This window comes from Xenopus tropicalis, chromosome 1, assembly GCF_000004195.4.
Source record: "Xenopus tropicalis strain Nigerian chromosome 1, UCB_Xtro_10.0, whole genome shotgun sequence".
NCBI lineage: Eukaryota > Metazoa > Chordata > Amphibia > Anura > Pipidae > Xenopus > Xenopus tropicalis.
The window spans coordinates 176,520,383-176,540,250 of NC_030677.2; the positions used below are offsets into that span (position 1 = coordinate 176,520,383).

A 19,868-nucleotide genomic window follows, 5' to 3' on the forward strand; every position below is an offset into this window, starting at 1 on the left:
AATTCTTAATCATTCTTTCTTAGTTTTATTTGATAATGTTGTCCTTTCTGGTGTTCAACATGTACTGCATACTAAAACTGCTGCTGAATTAGTAGCCATATTTTACAGTACTTAATTCAAGATTAGATTTAATTATTCTAACTGAAACAGACCAAATAAAGATGTTTACCTGTTACCTGTTACCTGTCTGGATTTCAGTCATGAACCAATGTTTGTTTAGTCATCTAAGGACTAATCCTTAAAGGCATAATATATTATTCATTAATAAACCTAAAATACCATTTAGTTTGCCACATCCCTTATTCCCTACATAAAGTCTTATTAACTAGATTAAGATATCACTGGGATTTTTTCCTGTTATAGACAAGACCCAAGGTACACCCCTTTCTGAGGAATAAGCTATATCCAAACTTAAGCTGGCCATACACGCACCGGAAATATCGTACGAAACCTCGTTTCATACGATATTCGGTGCGTGTATGGCAAGTCGGCGAGTCGACTGATATCGCAGGAGGCTGCTGATATCGGTTGACTCGCTGATCGGGCCAGCTAAAAGATTTTGATTGGGCGTCATAGAAGGCGCCTGACTAAAATCTGCCTTCAGTGCTGAATCGGCAGAAGGAGGTAGAAATCCTATTGTTTCTACCTCCTTATCTGCCATTTCAGCCCTGAACGGGTTGTGGCTGATTGTACGATCACAAATCGCCATGTGTGTGGCCACCTTTACAGAGGAGCACATAACAAGCAGAAGGACTGCACATTTAATTTATTCAGTGCAACATTGGGCTCTTTAATGGGCTTTAAAATTTTAAAACTGTTATAAAATTAGAACAGGGGGCTTACCTATGCAACAGAGTTTATTAGGTGTTCATATATGATGGTGACTGCACATTACATCACATTATTACATATTGTGCCCGAGGCAAGTGCCTGTTCTGCCTACCACTAGTTCCTGCCCTACATTTTTAAGGTCTTCCTTGCTTCACTGTAGTGGGGCAAGTTCCAAGAAGGTTAATACCTTTTATAGAATAGGATGATCTCTTTGCAGGAAGGATACATAACTGTAGAAGGAACTCTGGGTGGGGGGGATGGGGCCCTGTCTGGCACTGCAATGAGCAGTAAAGCCAGGAGAATGAGCATTACCTCAAAGAACTGTCAGCTGGAGTGAGTACAGCGATGACCACAATAATTTCTATTTGTCTTGCTGGTGGTCTTCAAGGCGCCCCATTGGTGTGAAGAATTATAGTAGTAGTTAGTACCCAGAGGGAAATGGTTTATGTGTTGTTTGTATGTTTTTTTCTACCCTTGTGTTTCAATAAGCTATAATAAAATTGAAGTGTCTGTTGTGGATGCTACAAGCTTGCATTATATAATAATAAATATGCTAACTCTTCCAATGGTTTCATAAATCCAGAAAGTCTGGCAGCCAGCTAATTCAGCATGCAGTATCCTTTAGCAGCTTTGGCGCTAGTGGCAGTATGAATTCTATGTTGCTCCCTGCAATGTACAATAAACAAAATGTCCGAACAAGGGTGGAGTACTTTCACAATAACATTCAGCAAGACTGGCTTTGGTCTCCCTATTAGAGTTCTGAAGCATTACCGAGTATGTTTGTAGTAATTTAGCCATCGCAGAACAGTGAAAATGCTGTGAGTATGTTCCAAGCAGTGCAGCAATGCCAGAAATAACAGCCCCAAGAAGCAATGTTTGATGTGCTCAATCACGGAACATTTACAACGGTAGAGGACATTTTGTGGTTTAATCCCTCATGCAGGTCTCCCAGTTCAGTTGTGTATCAGCTGTTAATCATTAGAAGGCACTATTACTCAATGTCTTATAAACACTGATGAAGTTATACAAACTGAAGACAGAATAATTCCATTAAAGTGTCCATATTCTGCTCCAAAACCTCTAAATCTAACTTATTTCTGCTTTTTTGGAATGCTCTCCTTTTGGTACTCAGGCTTTTGTGACCTCAGAAGTCTTTGTCTCACCGCTTCCTCTTTCACTGTACATCTGGAAACAGATATATATAATGGATTAAAGTTCATAGCATGGCAAAAAAAATAGTAAAAACACTCCATGCAGGTGCAGTGTTTCTGCTCTCAGCATACAGATGTGGGAAAGGTTATGGTGCTTGCTGGTGAGTGCCAGTGAGAAAAACAACACGTGCTAGGTCCTGACACAGGATCCATCCAGATGTCTAGTGGGGAAGCCTCATGTCACATGGCACCCCTCATACACCCCCAGGTGCGGGGTTACATCTGTATTTCGTTGTACAATGTCAGCAACCCCAGCAGATCTATCAGTGTATTTCATCATGATAAGAAACATGGATCACACATGCCTGCTGTAGAAATATAATATGCCATTTCCTCATACAAACATACAGAACATGTATTATAGGTTTCAGAGTTAAGACAGTTTGCCCAATCTTTTAATCCCCTTCTCTCTCTCTCTCTCTCTCTCTCTCTCTCTCTCTCTCTCTCTCTCTCTCTCTCTCTCTCTCTCTCTCTCTCTCTCTCTCTCTCTCTCTCTCTCTATATATATATATATATATATATATATATATATATATATATATATATATATATATATATATAATCATTAAGCACGAAAAACCATACTCTCAGACTTAAAACAAACAATAAACTGGTGTTTTTATTAAATGTTGCGGCTCAAATCTTAAACGATTAAGATGGCTTAAGTTTTGAGCCGAAATAAAAACTACATTTTCTTGTTTCATATAAGTTCTGAGAGTGCGTTTTTTTTGTGCTTAATGATTATATGATCATAATCCTGCACCCAGGCAGTATCTCTAGCTTTCCTTGTGCACCGTATTTTGATACATATATATATATATATATATAGAAGGGATCTTTCAGTAACTTGGATCTCCATACCAAAAAATTAATTTACCCATTAAATAAACCCAGAAATAGCCTTCACCTGATTCGTAGCTTTCTGGATGATTGATTTCTAGATAAGAGTTCTCATATCATATCATACCCATAACCTAAAGCCCTATGCCCTATGAAACTATTACCTGTTTAAGAGCAAACATTTTAATAGTTGCTATGGGTTACAGTACTTTGTGCCTTTTATTACATGGGTACAATGGGGCTTATTAATTCAAGTCAAGGATTCAAGAAAATCACAGCAAAAAATTGTGAGTTTTCCCTTGAAAAGTCACAGCAAAAAACACGGTCAAACTTTCAGCATTCCATAAAGTTGTTAATGTAGTATTCCTTTAATCACAATCCTTCTATTAATTTACTTGAGAATTTCAAAACATATGAAAAGTAAGATTGCAGGAAAAATCACATTTCTATTTTGTCCTCCCATGTTAAAAACCTTTAGAGACATTTGATGAAATGTCAAGTATGTATTAAATCCTGCGTTCTTAGAGTTGGAATGCCTGCTTCTAAATAGGCAGCTCTATACTATTACAGTCAGTAGTTTCCCATGGGGCTATAACCTGTAAGTACAGGACAATATTTTGCTAAGTAGGCTTTGCTTCCTACATCTCAACCTATGTTCTGCTGTTGGCCAATTCCCAAGTCATAAATAAACAGATTAAATTGCCCACCACTTGTGCTCTGTCCATGGAAAGTATAATTCGCAAGGCAACTGTAGCTCTGTGTATACAGTAGTTGTTTATGTGGCAATGTATCAGAAACCTTTGCAGAATATAAGTGGGCTACTTTTCCTTTAACACCACTCCCCATCTCTTATATTTACTTTGCACATGTAATCTTCTTCTGGTACTCTTAATATACCTATAGATTTGCATATTTTTCAAGCCAAAGTCAAGGTCACAGCAGTCAGTGTCCAGTTTTTCATCGTAGCTAGCCATCTTGCTATACACTATACAGTTAACAGGTAAAAGAGACCTTTAAATTCAAAAACTGACATGTCAGAAGGCACACTGTGATGTCTTAATGCACAATCCCATCAGGATGCACAACGTTGCGCATACATACATGAATGTACCTGGGGACTGGTGCTCTAAGAGTTAAAGATCTGCTTCAGTCTCCCAGGCCCTCTAAAGGTCCCCATACACTGGCAGATCCGCTCGCTTGGCAGATCTTCTCCCCATATCCCCCACCTACGGGGGATTCGGGTCGGATTCGTGGGTTAGTAAATCAGCCCCCAATTGTAATCTGTCTTGTAGTTTGTAAAATGCTGTGTGAGTAGAGGAATTGTTCGTAATGGTATTATACAAACTGTCACTAGCTTTAGACTTAAGGTGTCCATACACGGGCTGATTCTATCTGCTGATAGGGGCACAAACGACCAACATCTGGCCTAAAATCAGCCAGATATCAATTGGGCAGGTTAAAAAATTTAGTCGGATTGGCGACCACATCGGCTCGTTGATGCGGCCTTCCAACCAACTGTGCCTATTATCAGCGTTCTAATTCGATCTTTTGGCCCCAGGGCCAAATGACTGAATTAGCCTGAATTCACCCGATATCGCCCACCCGTAGGTGGGGATATCGGGAGAAGATCCGCTCACTTGGCGACCTTGCCAAGCAAGCAGATCTTAACGTGTATGGCCACCTTTATACGCTGCTACTGGGTGCCACTTACCTACAATTCTGTTGCAACTTAATAAGGTTTTGATATGTATTTAGTTTTTAAAAGAAAAGTGCCATAGTCTAATGATGTCCCTGGCCTCCTTTTTATAGATTATATCATGTGCATGGGAAATATTTCCATCAGTTTTCTCCAGCACAGTCCAGATCCATTTTATCGAACATATAAACCTTCAGCTGCTATGAGGATAGCTTTATATGGAATATGACAGTTTCTCGGAAGCACCCACAAAAATAGCTGTGTTCATTAGAGTCAGTCATTGTTGGGTATATGTTTTTGATAGGTTTAATATATGGTAATGGAATGAAGCCATGCCGCTGTCCCTAATAGGAAACTCAAGGAGAGGTCAAACTTCTCAAAAAATATACAATATAAATTAGAAAAACACTGCTCATAATTGCATTTTTTGCCCCTTGATTGACAGGACAATAATTCTTTGGAGCTTGGGTAAAAATAACATGCCTTTATGCCCACAAAAAAAGATCTGTTCTGCTTCCTTTGTTCATTGTATAGGGCTCGGCATGAAATTTGACTTGTGTTCTAGAATAATGTACAGTTATCCCAAATGGACCAATCAATGTAATTACTGCAAACTGTTGCTGCTGGCAAGGAAATCCATGAATTTTACAGCACACTGTCGCTCCTCTTAGCAGTGGTTTTCAAATGCAATTTCTTGCCATTTTCAGCCAAAAAAGCGAATTATCGTGACTTATTTCACATGTACATGACCTTTCTGTATATTGGAAAACAAATGGCAATACATACATTTAAAGCTCTGAATTACATTGAACAGATGCCTGTGGCCAACAGGGTCACTTTAAATAGACTGCCTGATGATTGGTAATTTGAACAGAACGTGCTGCCGTAGGTAAAACTCTTGATGTATTGCAAAGAAAACAATGTGGCCGTGCATGTAAAAGGATGAGAAATTCTTGCAGGTTACTTTGTTATAAAGCAGAGGCTTTCCAGTTAAAGGTTCACATGCATAACTACACAGCATTTAACACCCCGGTTATTTCATTAACTTCATTTCTTGAAACCTCGACTGCATATTTCTGCTATTTCACTTTCACTGGCATTGCCGAGGACGTCACATATCTGCCAGGATTTCCAAAGCTGCCCTTAGCCTTTTCCCACCATTCTATCCATGATTCAATTAAGTTCAAGTTGGGAAATAGTAGGGAACTTGTCTAACTTCTGCCAAACCTTTCTACCCTCAAAGGAACTAATGAAATTTTCATTGCTAAAGCTTTTCAACTGTAAACTGCCCTTAAAGCTTTGGCTGATGTTGCAGCCTCTCAAATTCTCCAAATACGTTGTAGGGACACTCTCGTAAAATACAGGGGTTTTTTCCTTTAACATAAAAACAACATATTGCGGTTTTATTTTCTAGGGTACACTGATTTTTGTAAGCGCTAGGGTCTCTTTTTGTGCATGAATGGAAGTTGGGTGCTAAGTTGCTTCACTTTTTTGTGTCTCCTTCATTTTTACCGTAAAATAAATAAACAGCTCCCAAATGGTAGAAGCCTGCTCAACCCATAAAGAAAAACCCCAAAGACATGATGACTCTTATCTTATCATCCATGTATATTATATCATAAAAAGCAATAATAAACAGTTGCATTCCTCATAATAACACTTATGTGTGCACATGAGAAATAATGGATTCATTTAGTAATCCTGGAAACTGTACACAACTATGGGACCTGTTTCTGAGGACCTGTGTTTTTTTCAGATATTTGTCATAATTTTCACCATATTTTGTCTACTAAAAAAATATTTAGACATAAAATAAACCCCATAAGATTGTTTTGCCTCCAATAAGGATTGATTACATCTTAGTTGGGATCAAGTACAAGATACTGGTTTAATATTACAGAGAAAACACAATCATTTTCAAACATTTTATTTATTTGTTTAAAATGAAGCACAACTGGAATAGCTATAAACATTCCTCCAACATGCAGTGAATAAAACTTTTCCTTTTTCCTATAGTTTTTAAGATGTATAGGGTTAATGATTGTGCTCCATCATGCCAGTCATGGTGTTTGGCAGTTGGGTATGCAATCCAATATCTGCAAACCTGCTGTTCAGAAATGTTTGAATTACAGGAAGGCCAAATCCCTACATTATAAGCAAATAATTCTAATTTTAAAACATGTTTTCTTTTTTCTCTGTAATAATTAAACAGTAACTTGCACTTGATGGTAACTAAGCTGTAAGTAATCCTTTTTAGGGGCAATGCAATCCTATTGGGTTTAATTAATGTTCAAATGATCTTTAGTAGACTAAAGTCAGAGATGCAAATTATGGAAAGATCCCTTATTTGGAAAACCCCAGGTCCCACGCATTCTGGATAACAGATCCTATACCTGTATTCTAAGTCACTGATTTATGCTAGATGAGAGAAATCTGTATGCAACTCACAGCACCAGTTGGTTGTTGTAGCAGTAAATAAAAGTTATGTTTAGGTACTAGACTATTTTTTTTTTTTTTAAAGATTCATGAACATTCACTAAAGTTTAGTGGATTTATTATTACATTTACAGTTGCCATTTAGTGTTGCCATCTAACTGTAGTGGTGACATAAATCTTTTTATACTCACGGGGCTCCTTTGTTTTTGTTGTATAAATGTTTCTGTGTAGTATGTATGTATGTATAACTTTATTTATATAGCACTACTGGGATACACAGCGATGTTCAACTGTACAATATAGTACATACAGGGAGGGCAAGAATATAAATATACAGAGAAAAAGTGGCATGTAGTAAAAGAGATTATGAAGAAGGTCCCAGCAGTGAGGGGCTTACAATCTAAGTACAGTTAAATGCACATTTATAGCTAAGTTAAACTGGCAGTGAGGATTGCCTACGTGTTGATTTAGTATATGTGTATGGTTATAGCCAATTCTTACCTAACCAACTCCATGTTTCCATGGATTTATCAGCTACAGGGTCTTCCGAGGGTTATAGCACTTTTTGGTCACTGATACTTGTACTTTATGCCCTTCTAAATTCATACAAATGCCACTTAAAAATGGAAGCCATTCAGGTCTGCCACCAAGTAAGATAAGTACATTTTATGGTACAATATGAACTATATTGTACCACCTGTATGTTATATTTTAAGCCTTTTTATTTCATATATGCAGTGGTAGTTCATATATACTGAAGATAAGAAAGTTGATATGTTTGACTGCTTAACTCTTAATACATCTGCACATATATATAGTAGATAATGTACCCCCATTGTAAAATGTAAGAATATTTTATTATTATGTAAAATATTGTTATGTAAAATAAAAGAATATACTGTATTTATTATAAGTCACTAAGGCGTTCGATGACCATATATCATTTATACAGGTCCTGAGGTGACTTTTAGGGGCATATTTATTATGCTGTGTAAAAAACGGCGTAAAATTGGCGTAATTTTTTTATGCGTTTTTTCTTCTGCCTGAATTTATGTAAAATAACGGCGTAAAATCTGGTGTTCGGACGGCGATTCTCTCCAATTATTTTACACAGTTTTTAACGCCGTTTTTTCAGCAAATTTGGGAACCTTGCTATTTAAAAAGGCCTCAGCCTATATTAGTGCAACTACAACCAGAAAAGCAGAAATATTTGAACTAACTCACACGCTTAAGCTGATTTTCTCTGATCTCCCAATCTGCACGATCACATCTCCCACTTCCTACTTCCTTGACAGAGGGCTCACTCACAGCCCCTCCCTGTTTCCATAAGTGATCACTCATAAATCCCAACACTTTTACTGGCTTTCCCAGCTTCACTGAACACAGCTCCTGGTATTCTCCACACTTGCTCTGTAGAGCATTTTGGGAGAGCTATAACTTGTTGTTAAAATCTTTCCAGTTTTTCTAGGTGAACTTTGTATAAATATATATATATATATTGAAAAAAAGACCAGCAACACCGGAGCTATTGCAACAATCAATTATATATTGAAAAATACATATCCCTAAAAATACATGAACAGCCAACGTTACGTTTCGGTCCCGACGGGGACCGAATCGTAACGTTGGCTGTTCATGTATTTTTCAATATATAATTGATTGTTTGCAATAGATCCGGTGTTGCTGGTCTTTTTTTCAATATTTAAACTCTTTTACCGTGCACCCGGGACAGGGATTGAATCGGTGTGCCACCCTTGGCTCGATATATATATATATATAAGAAGAAAAAGAAGCCGCTCTCTCAGGACTTAGGTGCAAAAATAAAAAGTAATTTATTGAGTAGACGAACTAGTTTTCTACTCAATAAATTACTTTTTATTTTTGCACCTAAGTCCTGAGAGAGCGGCTTCTTTTTCTTCTTATCTCATTTTCACTGTGAAGACTGCACCCAGGCGGATTTGAGATTTATACGTGAGTGCCAGTATTGCATTTTGACTTTTTATATATATATATATACTGTACATACACACATACACAAGCTTAAACATATTTTATAGACTTGAGATCCTTAATAAAATGGTAAAAGTAATAGGGGTATAGAAACTGTTAAATTAGTCCTCCACCCAAAACAGTTTTTTGCGTTATGAAAGAAAATATAATTCTAAGTAACTTTCCAACATACATGAATTCATATTTTCCAACAGTTTTAGTTATTTGTAAATGTTTCATTCCAGATGGCTGCATGTTGTACAGTAAAAGAAGTATGCTTTCTGAGAGCTCCTGGCACTTGAGTATAAGCACAATACATGCTGTGTGGGTTGTATGCTGGTTTTTTATGCGTCATACCTAGAAATGTTACTCCCTTGTTCAACCCAGCACAATAGATTAATGAGTGCTGAAGTATCATTTGATCAGTGCATTATGATTAAATAGACAAAGATCTGGGCCAATCAGATTTCCTCTGTTGCAATACAAACCACAAAATCTGAAGCTATTTTACTTTCAATATCAACATACTTAGCAAAATATTTTGGTAAAAGCTACATTTAAAACCAGCAAAGTCATGTTTTCCTAATATACTTTAAATGGGTAAATTGAACTGGAATATCACAAACCATAATCAGCAAAGGAACTTATTAGAAATGCAACTGGTGTTCACATTTGGCATATATTCTGCTTCTTGCACGGCACATCTAAGCTGTACCATCTTTGCTCTCAAGAGCCTTTGATAAATGGCCTCCCTCACTACTTTAATTGGCTCAGAATTACATAACAGTTTGTGAATGTTGAACCTATTCCATTGGAGTATTCTCCAAAATAAATACACCAATATGTTTTAAGTGGTTTTCAGAATCTGGCACCCGTTCAGCATCTTCATCTGTACGTGCCAAGAGCCTGAAAGTTTTAGTGTGAGAACTTAGTTATATTAATTGTAAAGATATAACACAAGCGTTTACTGAACCATAAGGAATGATTTGTGTGTTGGCAGCAAAATGTGGTCACAAATGTATTCACCACTATCACATAGGCTACAATGTTGGACAATGTCCATGGGTGGTAGACATAAATTACAACTGAGAACATAAACAAGCTGTACCTTTTAATTGCTGTTATGTGTGAAATGGAACTACGTCTCCTTATTAAGAGAGCAGATTTTTTGAAACACAGGTGTTCAGCTCACATCCCTTCTCAAGAACTGAGAATTTTAAATCACTGTTTTACAAGGAAATCAACCCCAGGAGATTAAACATAAAGGGTCATGACTTTGGCTTTGGGCTAATATTACCTCATGCTATTTATTTTTACTATACAGCATTAATATTTATAGATGTAGTGAGGAGACTGATAGGTAGTTTGTTGGTATATCTAAGGTTGCTCTACGGAAGTGTAACATGGACCGACTGAGCCCACTCTCAACCCAATTTGTCCACAGGCCGAATGGAGAAAGAGAAAGAGAATACCAGGGGCAACACATCGTATTACCAGCTTAACAATGTGCAAGGAATACCCATAGTATGTGGATATCAGTCATAATTGGTAGGCCTTCATGCTTTAGGAATGGCTTTTAAAATCTAGGTCTTATCTGTAATGTAGGAGAATTTGAGTACTGAGCTACCCCAGCCAGGGCCACCTTATTATTTGTACTACTCTCTTGGCTAAAGCTTGGCTACATATCTGCAAAAGTGCTCCTTAAATCCACAAACAACCATCTGTTCTACCACCAGATCTTCCTCAGTATTCCATATGCACAAGAACCTATGCAGATTATACATCATTGTTGTGTTTATAACCGTTACACCTGTTAAAAAACTTCTACACCCTTTGTCCGTGTACTGGTTCCATGTACAGCCATTCTGTTCTTGTATGTATAACAGGTTGATGTGCTTTGGTTGGAGTGAAGCCCTACCAAAGTCAGGACCATTCCAAAGGGCCAAAGCTAGTTTTGTAAAACACAGTGCAAAAACAAAAATCCCCATTATACATTCTGTTTCCTTTTCTCATAATAATCGATACATTGATAGTCAATGCAATAATCCTATTGCTTGTTAAACTGGTTCCTGTGAGGTTTACAGCTAAGAGAAGAAATTGGCAGTGCGTTATGTTCCTAGTACATACTCGTAATCTGACCTTGCAGTAATGGCTGTTGGATGCCGAGCTGCTTAAAAGATTTTATTTAACTTCTGGGTGGCAAATAAACAAGTTTTAACCACAAAACTTACTTGCCATGCAAGGATTTCTAGGATGTTGCACTGAATTAAGTAAAAAAAACAAAAAAAGTGTGCTTAATATGCATAGCTGGTATACAGCCTTTCAATTTCATATGCTTGGGGTGGCTTGCAGTCCATCATAATGCGGTTTATTTTCAAGGTTTCTGCTTAGATTTGGAGATTTATGTAGTGGAAGATGTACTTTTTACAAAAGAAATTATTAAGGAGACACTTAACTTTTATTTCCAGTTGGATTCTTCATCCTTTAGAATTAGAGGTCTGATAGAAAAATCACAGAAATACATGTGGAGAAAGTAAGATAAATGAATAAGGATGGAAATAACAAGATTGATGTGTTCATCAATATATACAGTAGGTAAAACTAACAGGGTACTGTAGTGCTGGATTAAGGAACAGACAGAGAATACCCACAGCGGCTCTAAAGATTTCTAAATTACTCATAAACAGAAGCCAGATGGTTTAAAGTACTGGCAAATAGAAAGATCTGTTTAAAGATGAAGAGGAGGAGGTGATATAGAAAATACAACTTTAAGATCTGAAAGTAAATAGATATCAGGATAGAGTCAGAAACACTTGTTTCTAAAGGTCTAAATATCAATGTGAATCTGAGGACTCTTTAATAAAAAGGTACTTTTTTCTCTGAACATTTATATGTATTTAAAGATTTCTAATTCCAAAATAAAGTTGTATCAGCTGTGTGATGGGAAAAATCTACACTATTAGCTTAGGTAACAATCAAATATGGGATTTAAGAACATATGAGCAGAGAGTGGGCAAAAAAGAAGTACCTATTTCATTCTGTTGGAATTGGTGGGGTTTGGGTACTCACCAGGCAGCTAAATAGCACTCAGCGTGCCATCATCAGCCTAGAGCTTTGTTATTTGGACTGAACATAATTTGCAAGCAATATGTAGTAAATTAGGTCAGTTTGGGGGGAAATAGTTCCTTCAGCAACATTTTTCCAATCCTTTTTACTGCAGTACAGGTATGTGATCTGTTATCCAGAAACCTGTTCAGAATTAAAGAAAGGCCAACTCCATCTTGATTAAATAATTCACAATTTTAAAAATGATTCCCTTTTTCTCTGTAATAATAAAACTGTGCCTTGTACTTGAGCCCAACTGAGACATAATGAATGATCACTGATAGCAAAGCAATCCTTTATTGGGAAAACCCCAGGCCCTGAGCCTCATTTCTGTACAAGTAAAGCCTGCACTTGTCACAATACAATTGTTTGCCATGTGCAAATACTCGCAACCCACGTTGGAGACATATATATTCCCACCTATGGCAGTAATAGGTACAGAAAGTGAAAGACAAGGCCACAAAAAGTTGCTGAAAGGGACCCAAATGAAATGTATTTCTAAGCAATTTTTCAGTATTGATTACACATTTTCAATGTCTGTGAAGTTATTTGAAAATATAATTGGTAATAAAAGGAATATACAGTATGTCTATTTACTTTATCTGCACTCCTGAAATAATGGCTGATTTAAGCTGACCAAAAAACCTAAACGTACTCCTATTACATAGTCAGACCCAGAGAACAGAAAGGGATAAACAGAAGAGCTATCAATAGAAATTACATATATATATATATATATATATATATAAATATGTATAATTTTTTTGAAGCCATTAAAAATGTTATTTTGAGAAAAAAAAGTTTTTCGGTGGAGGGCCTCTTTAAGCAAATCAGTAAGCTTTGTGAAGGTGAGTTACCCCCGTGAACAACTATTTTGTGATGGGCTGTGTGTTCCCTCAGAGATCACCTGACCAGCACCTAAATGATCATCTGACAGGAGATATTGCAGCACTAACTGTAACAGGAATAAGTGTGGGAATGAAAGACAGAACTCTGTCCATTCATTGGCTGATGGGGCCTAGCCTGTATGTGTGCCTTTGGTTTGTTTGTGAGCACTGTAAATCCTATGATCCCTTGGGGCAGCCTTTAGTACTTAAAATGGCATTTTTCTATTTAGGATTACCCAATAGCATATACTGCTAAAAAGTAAGTTCTTATGAAATTGGTTTATTTAGATGAAGCAGGCTTTTACATATGAGCTTGTTTATGCAATATATTTTTATAGAGACCTATAAATTTATAAGTTTATTCTCTTGCATTCAGCTTTTTTGACTTCCAAAAGAATTGCCCACACTTATTGAGGTCACATTCCCCCCGCTTAGCTTTTCATTGTTCATATGATGTAGTCCATTAAAAGCTTTGGAAGCAGAGTCTCAGCTTAATTTTGAAAGGTCTGAGGATGTGTTTTATGAGCAGAGTAATGAAGTCGGGGAATATAGTGCGCAGTGACACTGCGGTTTCTCACATGTAAGCTATGCTGAAAAGAGTTCTTATAAAGTTTCCTGTTTAATGGAATATAGACTCAACTGTTGCAAGATTCTTAGGGCCAAAATGCCTTGACCTTTATTTTCCTAAGTGTAGCTGCATCAGAAAATTTATAGCATCTAAATTCAACAACATTAACGCAGCGCCGCTGAAATATTTATGCTGGCTTTTAGATATCCCAGAGGAAACTCGCGCCCAGAAGTCTACAAAGTCTATTCTTTTAAACCATAGACATGTCCATAAAAAGGATATATTACCTTAAATTAACGTCCAATATTTAGCCAGAATAAATCATTGTGAAAAAACTGCGGTTGTGATATATGATTTCATTAATTCACAGGTTTCACAAAACCTCTCTGTGTAGTCTTCCTCGGGTTAAAGTGTTTCATCTCAGCACATATAATTATATATTAATTACTGTATATGATGTCAAGCAAGTGCCACTTTGCCATGCACAATAGACTGTTGACCTCAGGATTTTTGCAGATATACTTAGTGAGTCTACTGAAGACTTAAAACATATGCACGGATGAAAACTTTTGTTTCATACAGTAATATGTGTGTACATGCTGGCCAGCAGATCATGACCAATATACCTGTTCTGAGGATAACCGTCAGTTCAGGAATGATTCAGGTTTGAAAATGTCATCTGCCTAGTCACCAGGTTGGGCAGTTCATGGTGCATCAGCTGATGGGAAAGTGAGGAGAAGTCACTTTTTGCACAAATGATGGTAATAATTGAACCACTGTGTGATGCCCTTGAACGTTCTCTGTCTGTTTCACCCCTGGGCTGGTGGGTCAGAGAGTGTAGGAGATCAGCCCATGTATGGGCACCCTGACTGTTATTTTGCAGATGCTTCAAGTTTCAGTTAAGTACCTGAAATGAAATCTAGAAAAAACATAAGGTACACACCATAAACACAATGGTCTTTTTTCAACCCTATGTAACTATGTAACTATGTAACTATAAACAGTTGTTTTACGTGTGTGTCCAAGCTGAGAAACAATATAAACAATGCAGAAGAAACACATTCACAGGATTTGCTGAATTGATCTTCCAAAGGATTATTTTGCTCAACGTTTCGGTCCCCCACAGGGACCTTCTTCAGAAGTCAAACAGTGGCACATTGGCACTGATTCACAAATCCTGAGTGCTGTTCTTCTGAATTTAAATCTAATTTAAATCTATGTATTCTCTACAACATATAATAGCCTCTTCTTCTTTTGTAACTCTCCTGTACTTGTCTGCAGTCAAGACTTACCTTTTGAATGTTAACTTGGGCACGCAAGAGTGCCTCATGAATGCAAAACTATCAAAAGAAGGATGGAAAACAGAGCAAAAGAGAATAAAGTGGCTCAAACAGAGTAGGGGAGAGGCTCAACAAGTAGAAACAGGACATGGATGTGAATGATGAGAAGGTGCTAAAGGAATAGACTGGAAGACAGAGGCAAGCTGGTAAACAAAAAGAAGGGACTAAATAGAGAGCAAAGTAAAATGCAGCAATGTATTTTCCTGGAGACCCATGGGGATAGGTGTTGACATAGGGAAAATTACTTACTTGACTTTCGTAGTATTTATTGACAGGTATCCAGAAAAAGCAAGTTCTCAAAAAGCAGCCTATGTAAAACTAGGGCAAAGATGTGGTATGTATGTACAATACAATCTCATATGTAATTCAAAAGTCAGCCTTTGCGATTTGCTTCTATTTTTGCATGAATTTTGTGTTAACTGTTGTAATGCATGGGTGACGAAGTCATAACTTTATTTTACTTCATGAAAACTTTAGATTGAGATTTCATGATCATGAATTTATTTTGCCCTAGTTCCTATTGTAACCATACACATAGGGAGATGTGAGCAGTTAACAGGAGTAAGAGCCTAAAATATGAATGTGACAATAACCATTACTATACTTTGTAACATTTACAGAACACAAGCTATACTGAATCTACTGTCTATTGTTTCAGGGAAATATACTTGATGCAGATGATCCAAGCACAAGTGTTGGGGCATACCATTATATGCTTGAGACTAACGTTGGAAAAACCATGCTGGAATTTCAGGTACTGTGGAAAACCTGTTTTTTACTGCAAGTAAAGACTATTGACTTTATATCCTGCAAGTACAGTATGCAATGTTGTTGAATTGCTACTCCCTGGCAGTCTTTAGCTGATGGAAGGCGGAGAGAATTGTAATTCAAGAGACAATAAATGTTTACTGGATGGGCAACACCAATATTACGTGTTACCTTTTCTTTCAATGTTCCTGCTATCCTACAGAGACTACTTTCTCATTGGCTATTATACCCACTGCTACTACACACAGAATTCAATGCTACTAATCTACAATTATTATGTCCAACTCTCCCTACTATACCTGCTATCCCACAGCCACAGTCCTGCCCCAGAGGCTATTATCCCACTGCTACTATAGGCACCATCTCTCCCTACTATACCTGCTATCCCACAGCCACAGTCCTGCCCCAGAGGCTATTATCCCACTGCTACTATAGGCACCATCTCTCCCTACTATACCTGCTATTCCACAGCCCCAGTCCCTTCCCAGAGGCTATTATCCCACTGCTTCTATAGGCACCATCTCTCCCTACTATACCTGCTATCCCACAGCCACAGTCCTGCCCCAGAGGCTATTATCCCACTGCTTCTATAGGCACCATCTCTCCCTACTATACCTGCTATCCCACAGCCACAGTCCCTTCCCAGAGGCTATTATCCCACTGCTACTATAGGCACCATCTCTCCCTACTATACCTACTATCCCACAGCCACAGTCCCTTCCCAGAGGCTATTATCCCTCTGCTACTATAGGCACAATCTCTCCCTACTATACCTGCTATCCAACAGCCACAGTCCCTTCCCAGAGGCTATTATCCCCACTGCTACTATAGGCACCATCTCTCCCTACTATACCTGCTATCCCACAGCCACAGTCCCTTCCCAGAGGCTATTATCCCCACTGCTACTATAGGCACCATCTCTCCCTACTATACCTGCTATCCCACAGCCCCAGTCCCTTCCCAGAGGCTATTATCCCCCCCCCCCACTGCTACTATAGGCACCATCTCTCCCTACTATACCTGCTATCCCACAGCCACAGTCCCTCCCCAGAGGCTATTATCCCACCCACTGCTACTATAGGCACCATCTCTCCCTACTATACCTGCTATCCCACAGCCACAGTCCCTTCCCAGAGGCTAATATCCCACCCACTGCTACTATAGGCACCATCTCTCCCTACTATACCTGCTATCCCACAGCCACAGTCCCTCCCCAGAGGCTATTATCCCCCCACTGCGACTATAGGCACCATCTCTCCCTACTATACCTGCTATCCCACAGCCACAGTCCCTTCCCAGAGGCTATTATCCCCCACTGCTACTATAGGCACCATCTCTCCCTACTATACCTGCTATCCCACAGCCACAGTCCCTTCCCAGAGGCTAATATCCCACCCACTGCTACTATAGGCACCATCTCTCCCTACTATACCTGCTATGCCACAGCCACAGTCCCTTCCCAGAGGCTATTATCCCCACTGCTACTATAGGCACCATCTCTCCCTACTATACCTGCTATCCCACAGCCACAGTCCCTTCCCAGAGGCTATTAACCCACTGCTACTATAGGCACCATCTCTCCCTACTATACCTGCTATCCCACAGCCCCAGCCCCTTCCCAGAGGCTATTATCCCCACTGCTACTATAGGCGCCATCTCTCCCTACTATACCTGCTCTCCCACAGCCACAGTCCCTTCCCAGGGGCTATTATCCCCCCACTGCTACTATAGGCACCATCTCTCCCTACTATACCTGCTATCCCACAGCCACAGTCCCTTTTCCCTACAATCCACATTTATATAACCTGTTTTTTCTGCTTGGCCCCACTTGGGATAAGGCCGAGAATAATCCATTCTGTTAGCATTTACCTAAAATATCTCTGGTTTCTAGTAAGCTAGATCTTTCTACTCATCACTGACAAGCAAACTTCCAGCCCTGCACATGAAATCAAGGTCAGCTCACTAACCTCTAACTGCTACTTTTTGTACAGCTATATTACAGGTGTGAAAACATTGTTTTGGTGTAAATCCCAAAATCACATATGACATTTTATTCTCAAATGCTCCCTGAATTCTTTCCTAGGCTGTGGCAGAATGAGTGGATACCTGGGCACCTGCTCACGTTTCACTCTAATTGGGAAAGCATTTTCTGTGGCACGGTGCGATGTGTTTGAAGGAACACTTTCCCTCAGTGATATTTTACTTTCAGGATTTCATATGCTATTGGGAAATATAAGAAGCAAAATAATTGTTTCTGTTGTTAGTTTAACAAATGTAATTTACTGCCAGCGTTTTGATATGTACTTTATCCTGTTACTAAACATTGCTTTGAGCACCACATAAAAGAAACATAAATGGTGCCAGCAAATAACACAGGCACCAGATGACTGTAAAAGGAAAAAAAGTAATATCCAAACTGCGTTGGCCCATTATCAGAGCAGATTAAGTAAACATTTCCAAATCACACAGTCTGTTTATATAGTAGGTGATGAGAGTACCCAGCAGAACTTGATGCTACACCGAAGATGCCCATGAATAAAACATGCTGAGAATAAAGTATTAGGGTCCCATAGGTAAAATGGCTTGTCTGTAATTCTGAGCAGGAAATGAGGTCTTTCCGGACTTCAACACTTAACATAGGTGAGAAAAGTTATATGACAGCGAAGTAAAACCTGGAAATTGCTCATTTGGGATTGGTAAACTGCAGAACTGGAAGGAATATTCTTAAACCCCTCCTACTTACATTTAGTTCCATATACAAATCACATTTAGTAAAAAGGTTCAAACAGAACAAGGAAAGTTTATTCAAACTGCAGGTAGAGAAGTGAGGCTCCGGGGCAATATAGGAATTATGGAACCCCAAACTACAGGGATAGGCAGTTTGCAGCCACATTCAGCTGGTTTTGAGGTACAATTCTAAAGGAGCAGGAGGAAAGATACTAGGGATAAGTACAATACTTTTCACAAAGACACCACTTGCACTGAGCAACGTAGCCAGCACACTCAGGGAGGCTGGCAGCACTTTTTATCTTGTATATATGTCACATTGTACACACCCTTGTGACATATTTGCCTTATTGTTTAATCATTGCTATATGAGTTAGAGCAGCATTCTGATTATTAAAGCGCCAACATATTCCGCAGCGCTGTACAATGAGTGGGTTTTATACGTTGGACATACAGAGTAACATATAAAGCAATCAATAACCGATACAAGAGGTGAAGAGAGCCCTGCCCAAAAGAGCTTACAATCTGCAAATTGTAAATATATCTTCCTCTGAGATCTCCCAGACTCTGGGCATGCAATTTCAACTGTGGCATACTAAAATGCCAGGAACTCCAAAGTGTCTGTGCTCTCTGATGAATACTGCACAAGGGCACCCACTGACGCTAAGGAACCCTGAGATTATCACCCGCCTGAATATGGCAGGAGTTCCAGGGGTTCCTAATTGGTTGTGTCAATAGCCAGTACTGACTTGCACCAAATCGCATGTTAATACCTTTATTGTGGTATGCATTTACACCAAAGGTGATGCTATTAACACTCTGCAAATGCTAACTGCAACTTGCTCCCAGTTGTTAGAAAGTGCAAGGTATTTGGCTCGCTGTAATGTGTAAAGGTCCCCATACACGCTGAGATCCGCTCGCTTGGCAAGTGATATCGGGTGGGCGATATCGGGGAGAGTGTAGTTAAAAAAAAAATATACTGGCGGCAAGGGGCAGTCGGTTCGGGGACTGCATCAACGAGCCGATGCGGTCCCCGATCCGACTGAATTTTCTAACCTGCCCGATCGAGATCTGCCCAATTTCAGGCCAGATATCAGTCGGCCAGGCCCTTCGTTTCTGCCCTTACACGGGCAGATAAGCTGCCGAATCGGTCCAAGAGACCCATATCGGCAGCTACTATCTGCCCGTGTATGGGGACCTTAATTGTGAGAGACCCAACTCAGCACACAGAGTTTTCCAAAGGACTCTCGAGCAGGTTTTGTAAGAAATTGTTGTGACTTTGTGCTTAATTAGCAGCAAATGACTGCAAACACCAGGGAACAGTCAATATAAAACACTGTGGGAGCATAGGGATAGTTCCATCAAGCTCTAAGGCAAGCCAATAACTAAGGTGAATTTAAAGACAATGAGGCCGATTTACTAACATAGGCTAAATTGTATAAATGCAGTTACCCACAGCAAACAATCAGA

General features: G+C 38.9%; 1 protein-coding gene across 1 annotated transcript in view; it reads left to right on the plus strand.

The window, feature by feature from the left end:
• lix1 (limb and CNS expressed 1) overlaps positions 1 to 19,868 on the plus strand; it is an 87,481-nt gene that overhangs the window by 37,630 nt on the left and 29,983 nt on the right. Inside the window, exon 4 of the mRNA XM_002933433.5 lies at positions 15,562 to 15,657. Coding sequence (XP_002933479.1) covers positions 15,562 to 15,657 — 96 coding nt within the window. The remainder of the gene's footprint in view (positions 1 to 15,561; positions 15,658 to 19,868) is intronic.